At 44.2% G+C, this 14,422-nt stretch overlaps 1 protein-coding gene across 1 annotated transcript in view; it reads right to left on the bottom strand.

The window, feature by feature from the left end:
* Window positions 1-221, bottom strand: part of LOC102729281 (adhesion G protein-coupled receptor F4) — an 11,892-nt gene extending 11,671 nt beyond the window's left edge. The window contains exon 1 of the mRNA XM_081828388.1: window positions 102-221. Within this exon, the coding sequence (XP_081684514.1) occupies window positions 102-212 (111 nt within the window). The 5' untranslated portion in view covers window positions 213-221. The remainder of the gene's footprint in view (window positions 1-101) is intronic.
* Window positions 222-14,422: the final 14,201 nt, after the last annotated feature.

The raw sequence follows: 14,422 nt of genomic DNA, 5'->3' as shown, positions 1-14,422 counted from the left end.
TCAGCAGGAGTAAAATTGTAGTCATTTGAAATTTTATTAAAGATTATGTTATTTATCATAAATTTAGCCATCTAGGAGAACTGACAGATTTCTCATGGGACCACCTGAGAATGGATCAAACTTACTTTTATGTGGATCTTGGATCTATAGTGAGAACATTCTATGGCCAGAAATAACATTAAACAGCAAATCATGGTTGCCTGGGACTTCATTTTCACACATTAGGATCTTCACCTGCAATACAGAATGAAAGTGGATCCAGCTGGAGGTGATAAGGCCCGACAACTCAAAACTTAGCCAACTAACCAACCCCTTGGTGACCCTACTGGGAAGTTGTCCCAACCAAAACCTCCTGCTCCAGGAAAGGACCCCAATATCTACTTTCAGGCCAGCTAACATGTAAAAAAAGGGGAAGACTTTCTCTCAACTGCTAACTTGTCTACAAACAATAGACAGGAATGAGGGACGCACTAGGAAAGATGTATGTTCACCAAGGAGTCATTTCTGATTATTTGATCCACAGTTTTCTTTAATAGTAACATTTATCAAGAACTTTTATTTGCAAATCACTGTTCTGAGCACTTTCTTTGCATTAACTCATTTAATCAGATGGCATAAGACAGTATTACCATCTTCATTTTATCAGTGGAGAAGCTAAGGTACAAAGTGTGGAGCAACTATGAGTCAAGGTCACTCATAAAAAGTGGTGGAGCCAGATTATGCAGCTGGAAAGCCAAGTTCTAGAATGGGACCTCTTAGCAATGGTACTATTGACATTTGGGGCTGGATAGTTCTTTGTTGTCGGAAGCTGTCCTGTAAATTGTAGGATGTGCAGTGGCATCTCTGTCCTCAACCCAGTAGATGCCAGGAACAGCCTCCTCCCCAGCCGTGACAGCCAAAAATGTCTCCAGACATTGCCAAGTGTGCCCTGGGAGAGAAAATTGCTCCCAGTTGAGAACTACAAAGGGGCAAAGGGGGTCAAGTAACTTAAAATGAAATGAATATACACTACTGTCTGTTACTGGAGCAAGCACTGAGACTCTCTCTTATAGATGGATCAACTATTATACAGAGAAACTAGAAGCATGAGAAGGTAACTATTCTTTGGCCATGTCTCTGTTTCTTGCCTTTTTCTTTCTTTAATATATAACTGACATGTAACATTATATTAGTTGCAAGTGTACAACATAATGATTCGATATCTGTATTTTTGTAAAATGATCAGTAAGTCTAGGTAACATCTGTCACCACACATAGTTACAATTATTTTTCTTTTGATAAAGCCTCTTTTCTTGGTAGTTCCACCTTTCAAAGACAAATCTCCAAGAAAGCATCTTTACAACAGTTGAAATTCATCAACATCATCATGATCATCACCACCATACTGTTCTTACAGGATAGTGGAAACTAAGACCATTTATTGGAAACAAAGTTCCTTAGAACAATTTTCTGGTAGTACAGATGCAACAAAGTAAAAATATCATGAACTTTAGATTCAGCATGAGCTAAGGTGTTAATCATATTTATGCTATTGATGAACTATTTGACCTTTGTTGAGCCTATTTTCTTTCTCATCCACCTCATAAAATGTGGGATGATTATACATTCTACCAACCACCCTTTATCAAGTGCCTCCTATTTGCCAGGAACTGTGCCAGATGCTGGGGGTAGGGAAATAAAGGGTGCTGTCATTTCCATAAAGGATGTCCAGTGAGGAATGCAGACAAGTCAAACCAATAGTGAGAAGAGAGATCATCTACATACTGCAGCTAGTGAATAAGGCCAAGCAGAAACTGAGCCTCAGCAAACATAAATTCGTTTATGCTCTAATGGAGACAAACTAACTCTGATCCATCTAGGCTCACCAGGCAATCTGTGGCCAGGGAGCAGAGAAAACTCACTGCTCAGGGATCAGACCTTTCCTGGGTGGAGTCAAGACTAAGATGGACTTTCATGACTCCAGGGAGCCTTCACATGAGAGGATGAATCACAGGCACCTACAGGAAGGCTTCCAAATTGTCTTTGAGCTTAAAATTCTTTGAGTTCCTAACCAATGAACAGGGGGGAAGTATTTTGACTTATACTATCTTCTTGTAGAGCAAGTCTGAGCAAGGGAAAGGAAACATGGCAGAGTGACAGGCAAAGTGTGGTAATGGATTTGCATAGTTGCTGGGTTATGTGTGTGGAATTCAAGATCTTACATGAGTGGGTGGAAAGAAGTTCTCATGTATGCAGCAAATTGGTGGATGGGCACGCTAAGCAATTTGCAATATTAATATTATTTAGGATAGATTTTTAACTGTCCTCACTAAAGGAAATACCAGAAGAACCAGTATAAGTTGTCTTAGACGTGTCTGTATGTTTCACATATACACCTGTGGCTTTCAAAAATTTTTTATCCTGACACAGTAATAAAACAGATCTTACATCATGACTCATTGTGTACAGACACATATATGTATGTATACAGATATCCATATACAAAACTGGAAAGTACATGATTTTTATATTTCAAAAGCTTTTACGTATTACTTATCCTTCCCACCTATGAGCAAGACACTCTGCTGTGTTTGTGATTTTTATCTTGCATTCCGCTCTATCTGACATTCTTTTGGAAACTGGTTGCCACCCACTAAATTGAATCCACAACCCTCTAATGGATTGTAACCTGCAATTGGAGAAATAGAAATACAGACTGGAAGATTCATTTTCATTATCAAGTTGAAAATCATTCACTTCTCCCACTGAAGTGGTCCTTTTGGTCCTTTCTCTGTACTATTTTTCACAATTCTATCAAAATCTTCTTCCCAAGGTACATGCATCAGTGAAAAAAGATATTTACATTCAGAGCCAAATAATAGGACTAATGCTAAGGGTAAATGCAATTCTCTTCCACCTAGAGAGCAATAGTTTGAAATGTACAATGAAAATGGGTGAAGACGAGCCAACAGGAGGCCACTTATAAGTAATAATGCCTGCTATCTAAGGCTTCAGAAGGAAGCCTTTTACTGTCCACAGTTTTCAATATAAGAACTTCACTTAATCTTGCTAGAAGAAAGTCAGGCATTTGGTACAATGATGTGATATGATGTGATGTGATGTGATGTGATGTGATTTAGGAAGCCCAAAACTGTTTTCCTGAGCAGTGCTAGGGCCTCTGTAAGTCCACAGCTCCCGAAAGTGTTCGGGGACTAAAGGATCCAATAGTCATGGCATTTTCTGTAGATCATTATGCTCTTTATGGAACATGATGAAATAATGACACATTCATTTTTTTCCTAAGAAAAAATTTACTAGCCGATCATTTATATGTAGTATGAACTCATAAGCATGACCTCAAGAAACAAAAACTTTGAACTGAGTACAATTAACTGTTTGGAGAGTTTTGGTTAATTAATTTGCTATTTCATCATTCCTGTTCTTACAGTCTGGTGCAAGGGAAAGGAAGCATTTTGTATGATAATTATATGGTAAAGTTCCTTCAATTATTACAATTGGGAAGGAGGGGATGTTTAATAATGCTACCCAAGAGGAGGCATGGCATTCTTATTTTTGCTCAGAGGAGGATTGGCAGTGACGGGTCAGATGGAGAAATGTTTTCAAGGTAGCTCCAAATGGGTTGTTTCTCTTCTCACCAGAAAGAGTAGAATGGAATCTGTCCCATCACAATATAGATGGCTGAAGCCACAAGCCAGAGTGTTCTGCAGAGCACACAATGAGCCAGAGCTTCAGAGCTCTGAAATGGGGAATTAAAAAATAAAAAGAAGTATATCCGGCATAATTCATAATCAGAGGCTGATATTTTATAGAACAGAATGGAAGAGACATACTTAGATTCACCGTTGATAAAGCCTTAATAATTAAAGTGAACTTTGAGTTTTGCATAACGCTGAATGAAAATTTTCTGCAAATATAAAGTATTTCTGGGCACCTGGGTAGCTCAATTGGTTAAGCATCTGACTCTTGATTTCAGCTAAGGTCATGATCTCAGGGTTGTGAGACTGAGCCCCGCATTGGGCTCTACACTGGGCATGGAGCCAGCTTAAGATTCTCTCTCTCCCTCTCCCTTGGCACTCCATCTCTAAAAAAAAAAACAAATACTATATATATATATAAATATAAATATTTAAAAAATATAGAGAGATAGTATTTCTCCAATATCCAGCACAGTGTCTGCATGTACTAAGCGACCTCTTGAAAGAATGAAGAAAAGAACAAGGACACAAAATCTAAATACATGCAACAAGACTGGATTGTGCCAAAGAACATCGGCAAAAACACAGACAGAACTGAAAGAGGCAGCTTTCAGATGTGAACCTAATCAAGGACAACTTGCCCGGCCCAGGGATCTACTGGTTCCTAGTGAAGAGTGCTGGAGTCGAGGCCAGGTCCTCTCCCCCATGGAGAATCCGGAGTTACTCTATGTCTAGTATGCTTAAATTACCTTTACCTTAAAATACCATTCACTAACTTCTGGCTTTGCAGTGTGTTCAGTTTAACAACGAAATTGCGTGTTTTCATAAAATCGCTACTTCTCAAAACCCCTGGGGTACAGTGGCAGAAAAACGCTTTGTTGGGAAGAACTGTCCCTGGCTATTTAAATCAAGATCCTAGTACCTGGTGGGGGGAACATAAAAACAGTAAGCAGTAATCCTGACAGAATAGTGCTGCAACAATGGGTACGTATTCCTAGGGTTGACACATATTACCCGCCACTTATTTGCCAAGTTTGTAGCAGGCACCAAAGTTGAATTTTAAATGAATGGAAGAGAAACTCGACCCTGAGGACATGTGTATACACTGACTTAAATGTTCTGTGATTTCAGGAAATCTGCCTGTTTTATTTAGTAAGGCAAACAATACAGAGTTTGGTGTCAATTGCAGTTGGCCAAGATATTGTGTCCTGAAGTGGGTTTCTGTGGAACACCGGTCTCATGAAAGACTAAGGGGTTCCACGGTCAGATCAGTTGGAGAAACCGTGTGTCCCAGCACCACCTCCCCCAGCCCCTCACATATATGCAGACAGATAGCAGAGTTCCTGGGAATCCTTGTGGTAAAAAGACTTGTTTCACTCTGGTTATACCGATTTACCTTATCATCCAAAGTGCTCTGGGGGATTTAAGGCTACTGCTCAAGGACCGCCCATCGTCTTGGAACACGTGAATGTATCCAGACTCAGGCTCCAGGTGCATTGGTTGGGCAGCTACCACGTGCCAGCCCTATGCTAATACCACACAGGAGGTCACTCACCGGGACCCAAAGTAGCGCCTCAGAGAGTAACAGACCTGGCCTTAGGGAATCCTGAAAGAAGGAGGCAATGGCTAGCTCATCTTTGACAGCGAGGAGAGTCAGAATTATCCTGATACACGATGCTCTGGGTGGAGAGGTGAGGAAAGGCAAGCAGAGATGAGATGACCTTGAGATGTCTAGGATGATCCCAGGAAGGGGAAAGCAGACTCAGAAATGGTTAATTAAAAAGAGGAAGAGAAAACAAGATGCAGAAGAACTCATGCCTGAGGCTTCTGTGGTGATTAGGTAAATAGTTCCCTGATATTTACAAAGAAACACGCCCTACATCTTGTTCCCAAAGTGCCTGAAAGCTGGCCTATTTCAGAGATAAAAGCAACGAGCAACCTAGAATTGGCAGCTTCTCAGGTACTAGAAAAGTAGCATCCCAAATTCTTCCTCCCTGCTTCCCCAACCTGCCTCTCTCTCCCTCCCTGCGTCCTCATAAAAGTGTGAATTGCCCACTACCATCCACTTTTGTCTTTCACTTGATAATGAACAGCAATTCTAGGCCACCGAATGGAAGCCAGACTCTGCTCTAACAGAGTGATTACTTCAGAGAGAGAGAGAGAATAACCTTCGCTGGCCCCTGAGGCTGGGAGGACAATGTAGCTAGACTTCAGGGTCCCAGAGGTCATGTGGCTCAGGATGTCCCTCCCCAGGGAATTCTCAGCAAGGGATGCCTCCCACACCACTGCCTGTGCTCTAAGCCCTGATGATAAGGGGTCAACAGAGCACAAGACTTAGTGCTTCCAGCCCCAGAGCCTGAGAGAAATTGGCCCGCACCTAGCAGAATAGACCAAAAAAAAAAAAAAAAATCAGGTTGTCATTAGGAGGTGAACAGGAAGGGCTAGTTTTTTGTCCCCAGCACCCAGCAGAGTGTAAGAAACATAATAGCTACCCAGTCAGCGTGTGTTGAATAAATGAATGGCCCCCACAGAGAATGATACCAACTTCTGAAGTTTTTGTTTTAAAATCACAAGGCAACTTCTCTATCTTAGAGGGAAAGGTGAGCATATGTGGTACTCTAGATCCTTTTGGAACCCGGTGATTTAAGTAGACATGCTCCCAGCCTACCTCTTTGTTATACTACCTGGAGCCTCTGTGCCAAAAGATTGTGAGGTCCTATCTAGGTTCGGCAAGAGACAACGCCACGTCAGATGAATGAGTCTGCCCCGGGCATGGCAGCATGAGCATCCTTTCTGCCCTGTCTCCACAGTCAAAACTCACAAGATACTTTCTTGGACAGACCTAGAAGACCCCAGCTGTTCGGACAACCATTTCCTATTCGTCCCACCTCCCTTGTACTAAGAGCTGGGTTTCTGAATGAGTTGGAATTAGTCTGTCTGGGTCCCAGAGCTTGTTTCTGATCTGCGCTAGAATGGGGTTGTAGGATATGAGTCATGGAACCGAAGCACTCCCCACCTGCCCAGACACGGTGTGCGAGGGCTAGCATCAGAACTCTCAAAGCAAATTAAAAAGGGTACAGCCTGGGAACGGTAACCATAGTCAGGAAGGAAGGAATACATGGGAAGCCATGATCTCTCAAACCCCTCCACACAGAACACCCCAAGGCAAGCTGGACTAGGATGTTTGCCCACGAAGTGGACACTGCCCCAAAGTATTCCCCTCCATGAACTTCACCCCAACGTGAGAGGGAGGGTCCCTTCCACTTGTTGGCTCACCTTCTAAGCAGCAACTCACCTCACATTCGTTGGCCAATCCCTTTGATGGGAAGGCCCAGTTCAGAAAGGTTAACTGAGGGTGAGGAACTTAGAGTCTGCTGACCCACACGTTGGGGTGTGTGTGTTTTGTTCCCCTCAGCTGAATTTCATAACCGTCCGTTCTGTCTACTCCGCTGGGGTAATTAGAGCTCTGATTATAGAGTCAGATGGCTAACCAAGTTGTTTGTTGCTTGGCCTCAGTAACAGAATGGATTCAGTCACTCTTACCAGTTGTCCCTTGCCATGGAAGAGCTGTTTCATAAAGAGCCTTGCGGGAAAGAAAGATAGAAAAGATCTATTAGAATCAGAAGCATCTGGCGCCTGGGTGGCTCAGTTGGTTAAGCGACTGCCTTCGGCTCAGGTCATGATCCTGGAGTCCCTGGATCGAGTCCCGCATCGGGCTCCCTGCTCGGCAGGGAGTCTGCTTCTCCCTCTGGCCCTCCCCCCTCTCTCTCATTCTCTCTCTCTCAAATAAATAAATAAAATCTTAAAAAAAAAAAAGAATCAGAAGCATCTTATCCTGGGCTATTTTAGATGGCTTCCATCCAATCTCTTTGTAGCTCAGTATCTTTTCTGAGAATGGCAGTCTGGTTCGAATACTGTTATGTTTGAAGAATCGCATGATTTCAGAGCTGGAAGCTATCTAGCCTCTCACCAGCTATCTTGAGACTTACACGATTTTAAAGGAATTGGTAAACTGGGCAATTGCTCGGCTCCAGGAAGAAAGCTCATTGGAATGCTGACACACACACAAAAGAGCGCTTTACGATACACATCTAAAAGGCCGCAATTGTCCTCAGAGGACAAGGAATATGGGTGATTAAATGGTACGGTAGACCACTCAAAACAAGGGTAGATGCCTTCACAAAAAGGTTTTAGCCGTCACTGGAAGAAATGTTTCCTTTTAAGTTGATATAAAGACAGCTTTGTCAGCCCCACTATACGAAGAAACGACTAACGAATGCTTTATCAAAATACATATACAACTTTACGTTCAGCCTAAAGGAAGGGAATTGAAAGCTGGTTTATTTATCCATTTTATCAAGCAAAGGCACAATCAGAAAATGGAGTCCAATTGCCTGACAAAGTGCTTTGCATTTTCACTCCTAGGAGGGAGCAATTAGATCCTGACAAATGATCTTTTAAAGAAAAACAAATGTAAAAGAGATCTAGGACATACTTTAACCTTGAGCTAGCCAATTTCTAAATAATGTCAGGAAAGTTTCCTGCAAAATCAAGCATTCCAGAGGATACCACCATAAATCACACATTTTCCCCATTCCGGAACACATGCAATACCAACCTGGTCTTCAGTCGGAGGAAGGTTTGGTCCTGGCATGTGTACTCACCGCATGCAGGAAAGCTAGCAGCCCAGAGGGAGAGTCGGCACCGAGCGTCCGGCCGCTGGGCCCCACCATCACGAGTGCCTGCCTTTGCATTTCCCATGGTCCCCCTTCAGCCCCTGTGATCCCTCTTCTCCATTTTTGAAAGGGAAATCCAAGAGGTCCCGGTGCAAACCAGCCACCGATTGTGAGAAGCCTATCTGAAACCGCCCGGGGTTTCAAGGCCTGTGTAAGTCTGTGATTCACTCCACGATGGGTCCATCAAGCACGCCTAAGAGAAATTACAGGTTTCTCCTGTCTGGAGTAAAGCCATTATAATGAGTCACTGTTTGTGCTTTAATTCCCCATCTTTATCTCAGACGATCACATGAGACCGGGTTGCATCTACCGCCCCGGTGTAATTAGAACACAGGGGATAAAATGCAAAGGTGGGCAGGCCACTGTGGATGCTGAGTTTTAAGGGCTACCAGAGTTTTGCCTGTGTCGGTGCTGAACTTGGGGAAAAACTGGCTAGCAAATGGATCCGTAAATCGTGATCTAATCCCTACCTTACGCCAAAGAGATTTTCGTTTTATTTTTTAATAACTGGGCCAAGAGTTCTTACTGAGCCTCGGGCCATGACCGGGGGCAATTCAGATGCGGAAGGTGCAGTCTCAACTTGCAGGAAACTTCACATGGTCTGATTTCTGACAGGGTAGCCCGGCTGGATTTCCTCTCTCACCACCAAAGCCCACACATCCGGATCCTAGTGTCTCCTATTTACATACCCTCCTCCGAGCCCCAGAACCTAAGGCAATCCTCCATTTCAGTATCACCAGGGGAAGTGTTGACATGAAGGAGAAATAAGGGAAAGGCAATTTTGTTACATCTTTACGATGATGACAACTAAGGAGGCCACATTTGTGGAAATAGGTCATTTCTCCTGAGGTTGCTAGCTGAGTACCGGGTCATTTGGGAACTGGAAAAGCCAGTATCATCAATCCTGCGGTTGTGTAATCAGAAGCCTTTATTGAACATGTTCTTTGTGAAACACACCTGCTCTGCACTTCGGGCATACAAAAGGGAGTAACATAGTCAGCAAATCAAGCGAGTAACCCTACCCCCAAAGGTTTACAGTCTTATCTGAGAAAGAAAATATTTGCACACCAAAAGATTAAAGGTAAATAAACAATAAAACACAATAAATATAAAGTGAGTGGCACAGATTATAACTATTATAGGAATCAGGTGGGGACCATCAGCACTTCTGGATGGACTCATCAGGGAAGACTTCACAGAGAAGGCGAAAAGCGAAGCAGAGCTCAGACACAGTGTGCCCTGAATAGAACCCCGGAGTCTTTCCCAGGCAGGGGACTCTGTATTACAACCACAGTAACACTGAATGAGAGAACTGTCCAATGATAAGCTCAGCAGATTTTGCTGGCTGATCCCCCTGATGTTGAACAGACTGAATCAAATGCTTAATTCTTTTATTTAGAAGTCAATGAACTAACTTCCATGAGGGTGTCAATGTCCAAACTCCTGCACAAGGCCACGCCTGTGTGTTTGCTTGGGTCTGTGTATGTACGTGAATTCACAGGTACTTTAACAAAGACAGCTAACATTTCAATGGCCAAATACTATTCTAAGTATTTTACCTACACGTATTCATTTAATCTTTGCAACAACCTTATGAGGTAGACTCTATTTTTTTCAATGTACGGTAGAGAAAATCAAAGTCTAAGGAATTTAAATAACTTTCCCAAGAATCATCATGTCTTAAGTGTCTAACCACGCATCAGCCTTAGACTCTGGTAGCACCAGTTTCTCCTTGAGCCACCTGACCAAGTCACTTCCTTGGTGAGGTGTGAGCAGGGCACTGAATATGTCTCCACTTGGGGTCTTCCCTAGTGGAATGGACCTCCTTTCCATTTTTCCCAGGGCTCTGCCATTCCTGGAACCCTAAACGTGCGGTTCAGACATCTTTCAGGAGGGGACAGACTGAATTGTGGGCTGCAGGAGAGAGGGCACAACTTCTTCAAGGGATTTCCAAAAACTTCTGGAGTTTCTCTGTTAGCATCCATGGGCCCTTTCTTGGTTAATAATAATCCCAAGGCCAAATGCCTTTACTGCCATCCCATCCTAGGAAGTGCTCTGCATCTGAGTAAAGCATGCCTTCATCCTAGATGGGACTGTTCCCTGCTTAATGCACATACAGATGAAAGACCAATCTCTCTCTCTTGTTCATGCCCAGAGTTCCCATCTATAAAATGAGGCCATTGGACCCAGTCCTTTCTAAAGTTTTTCCAGATTTCTAATCCTATAACTATTTGGCTTCATGAGATTCCATCCTCACTTCAATATATTGACTCTGGGTATGTCCCATTTCTTTGTACTGAGATCTCTGCATTATGAAAACCGGGACTGTGCCTGCCCCACTCTCTTCCCTAGAAGAGACTCGACAGAAATAACTAGGGAAATGTCAAGTTAAAATCCCTTTCTGACTTCATTTGAGAAAAATGTGACTGCTGTCGCAAGATAAGCAATGCCACTTGAAAGATGACTTACCTGCAAGTTGGTGTATTTTTCTACCTTCTGATTGACTTCTTATATTTTTTGCTTTTTCAAGCTTCCTTACTTAGAGAAAGTTTTTTACAGTAAAAAAGGAAGAGAGAGACCCCCTCATTCACAAAGTGTGTCTCACTTTCCCTTTTGTAATGTAACATCATTAACACTGGCTTCTTGGTAGGATAATTAGGGGCTGTTCACTGCCCCCTTTTCCTTTATCCACTCATTTCCTTCTGATGCATCAGCCTGGGTGCCTGCTTTATAAAAGAGCTTCCCCCCCACCCCCAAAGGAGCTTCTACCTATTGTACTGCTCTCCTATCGGGGGGCTCCTTGTTTGAACATCGAATTTGTTTACCTACAAGGTTAAGAAAATGAGCAGCTCTGTACTTGAAATATGATAGTCTCCCTTCCTCATCACTGGTTTCAAAAAAACATATTGTTGGTGAGGGTTAATCTTACATCACCAGAGTAGACAGAGTCCCTCAGTGGTTCCATGTCTTGAGGAGCAAGTCCAGAGCTGGAAGCCTGCAGACTTGGGTTTCTAGCTCTGGCTCAAGCCTGGATTAGCTATGACCCATCCCTCCAGGCTCCAGGCTCCATAACTTACAACGAGCATCTTTCTGGTTCAAAAGCTCTGTTTTCACTTGGCTCACGGCCAACTTTCCTCCAAGCCCAAGCCAGGCTAACTGTGCAATCCATTTAAATTTGGACAGGTGGACTATGCTGGCAGTTGGATTCCTTTTGTACACAGAACCAGCAATGACCTACTTAGAGTCAGCCCAACTCTTGGTGACTATTCATGAGGGCCCCTCCTTAGCAACCCACAGAAACCAGCCAGGTGACATCCCAGGCCACCTTGGCCAAGATGAACCAGACTCTCGTCCTGAGGATAAACATAACCCGACAGCATGGAGCTGGAGGCTCCAACAGGACCAAGGTCCTGCTGCAGCTCATTTTGTCTTTCTGTTCCCTTGTGGATGCCTGGCATGGCATATATGCATGTATGTTGACAGTTGTTGGGGAGAAATGTTTAGCAGCGAAGAACAGCTTAGCCAGGGGGGACTTCCATCCTTCCCATACTTCATGCACTCTTCCATCAGCACCACAGCATGGGAGGCTTCCTTCATACTCCCCGGAGGCAAGAAGACGGGAAGAAGCACATTTTTCCCAGGGCTCTGCCATTCCTGGAACGTATGACCTTCTCAAGAACAGAAAATCACAACTTTAATGTACAAGCAGCAAGAACCCAAAGCCTCACAACAGCTGCATTATGGGCTCACTCTTTCTGGAACAATAAGCCCCTTTGGGTCGAGTCCCCTGGGCAAATGGGAGTCTTTTAAGTCACTCTGGAATCCAGGGAATAGGCTGGTTTTCTGTTGCCTACAAACACTGAATTACAAACCTTGTCTTTCTGTAAGCTGGACCACTTCCTTTCCTCTTGGAAAAGACCCCTCTCTTTGTACAAGGCCCTGGGCTGCCACAGAAAGTCTCGGCCACACCGGCATACTGGAGCCCCGATGTACTGGGGTGGGGGGAGGGAGGGTCTGTCTGGATTTCTGAGCGCCTCTCTCTGCATCTCCCTCTGCTCTGTCTCTGTCACTCTCTGTGTGTTTCTGAGTGAGCCTCAGTCTCTCTATACATCTCTGTTTCTTTCTGTATTTTTCTGGGTCTCTCTCTGTAACACTTGGCCTCTCTCTGTGTCTCTCTGACTCACTGTGAATGTGGGTATCCTGTGGTGGGTGTCTCCATCTCCCTGTCTGATCTTCTCTCTCTAGATCTATAGAGACACGGACACAGAGGATTGGAAGACTTGTCTGCACATGTCCACATATCTGGGTGGCTCTCTTACAACCCAGAGTCACCACACCCCTCAGTGTCTCTGTACTTCTGTTTCCCCCTTCCCTCTGTTTCTATGTCTCTCTCTCTCAGACATTACCTCAAAAGTGAATGAACTTCTACATTATCCCTGAGGTCTCTCACAGATAATGTTTATGATAATTCCTTGATCTTTTCACACTAGGGAAAGAGAGGGGTCACAGTGGGATATGTGCAGATATTGTTGATCTCACGCCCTGGGGATGGGGGACTAGAGAGGGGAGGGGGCGGCAGCCACAGAGAACTGGCACCTCTGCTCACTGCCAGTGAGGAAATCATTCCTAATCACGACTCACATTGTGATGTTTTTAAAAGAAAGGTCATACAGATGGCATGTCTTTGAGAACCCCCTTCCTTCGCACTCACCTCCCAAGTTAGGAGTATGACCAGGTTTGTTAGCTTGGCCCTTTGGTGGGGTGACAAGAGAAATCAGTACAAAGGTTCTGTTGATGACAAAAGTACAATTGCACTTAATCATCATTAGTCCGTTTTCGATTATCACAATTATTCAAAGCACATAGAGAATGGTGACCTACAGCAATTGATCTTATCCTTTCACTCCAACCCCTCCTGCTTTATATTAGCACTGCTGACAACATGGGAACAGGCTGGTGTGAGGACTCCTCCACCCGAGCCTGGCCTGGCTCTCTTGCCTGAGGGGTCTCTAGTGTGGGAGGGAGGTGGGAGGAGGCAGGTGAGTGGCGTGGAGAGACCAAGCAACACTAGAATGCCTCCTAGCCCTCAAACAGCTCTCCTCAGCTGGCCTGCTGGAACCTTCCATGTTACAGTCATCCTTTTATAATGCACCCGAGTCTAAAACAGCCTCGTGTTTTTGGGAAATGTTGCTTAAGACAGGTAATGCGTTAACTTGCCGGTGGGATGATCCCCACATGAGCATAGATTAACGCACCACACTGGATGTAAAAAGAACTCAGACAAGCACATTTCGTATCCTGGGTATGGGGAGCCAGGACTGACACCCCACAGGCAGGTACTGTGAGGGGACAGAGTTCAGTCTGGCCTGTGGGAGGTTGCTACACAGGGAGCCCAGGTCTACAAGGCAGGAGAGAAGACAGATGATAAGCCTACTTCCTCTGAGGGGGAACTGACTTGCAAGAGCCTAAAGCTAGTGGGCAGAGGAAGGACTGCAAGAAGTTAGCATAAATTTACCCAGTTCCTAGACCCGTGGTTCATAGCCCTGGCAGCTCATCAGACTCACTGGGGAGTTTTAAAAATAAATAAATGAAAATTTTTTAAAAAAGTGACAGGCCCTAACCCCAAGAGTTTCTGGTTTAAATTTTCTTGGGTGTATGTGGTATTTTTTAAAAGTTCTCTAGGTGTTTCTAAGGTGCAGCCCGCATTGAAAACCACGGACTCCAACAACAAACAAACTGATAATAAAGTTCTGGGTATAATCTTGACTTATCTTTTATGTAAAAGCACCAAGAGAAATGGGCCAAATGACTATTTCTGGATAGCACTGAAGGGCGGAGTAGCCCCGTATGGCTGGATGGATCGTACTGAAATCCCATCAGAAAGGAGCCATGCCAAATTGGAAGGGATTGCAAGCGCCCGGCCTCTGGGAGAGCACCAGGCAGACCAGTGAGGCACAGGTTGGAGAGGGGGCGGTGTACTTTTGCCAGGCA

Source organism: Leptonychotes weddellii, chromosome 8, assembly GCF_054177405.1.
Source record: "Leptonychotes weddellii isolate Sample4059 chromosome 8, ASM5417740v2, whole genome shotgun sequence".
NCBI lineage: Eukaryota > Metazoa > Chordata > Mammalia > Carnivora > Phocidae > Leptonychotes > Leptonychotes weddellii.
The sequence above is the reverse complement of the archived record's forward strand: the minus strand, read 5'-3'. Positions and strand labels throughout refer to the sequence as shown.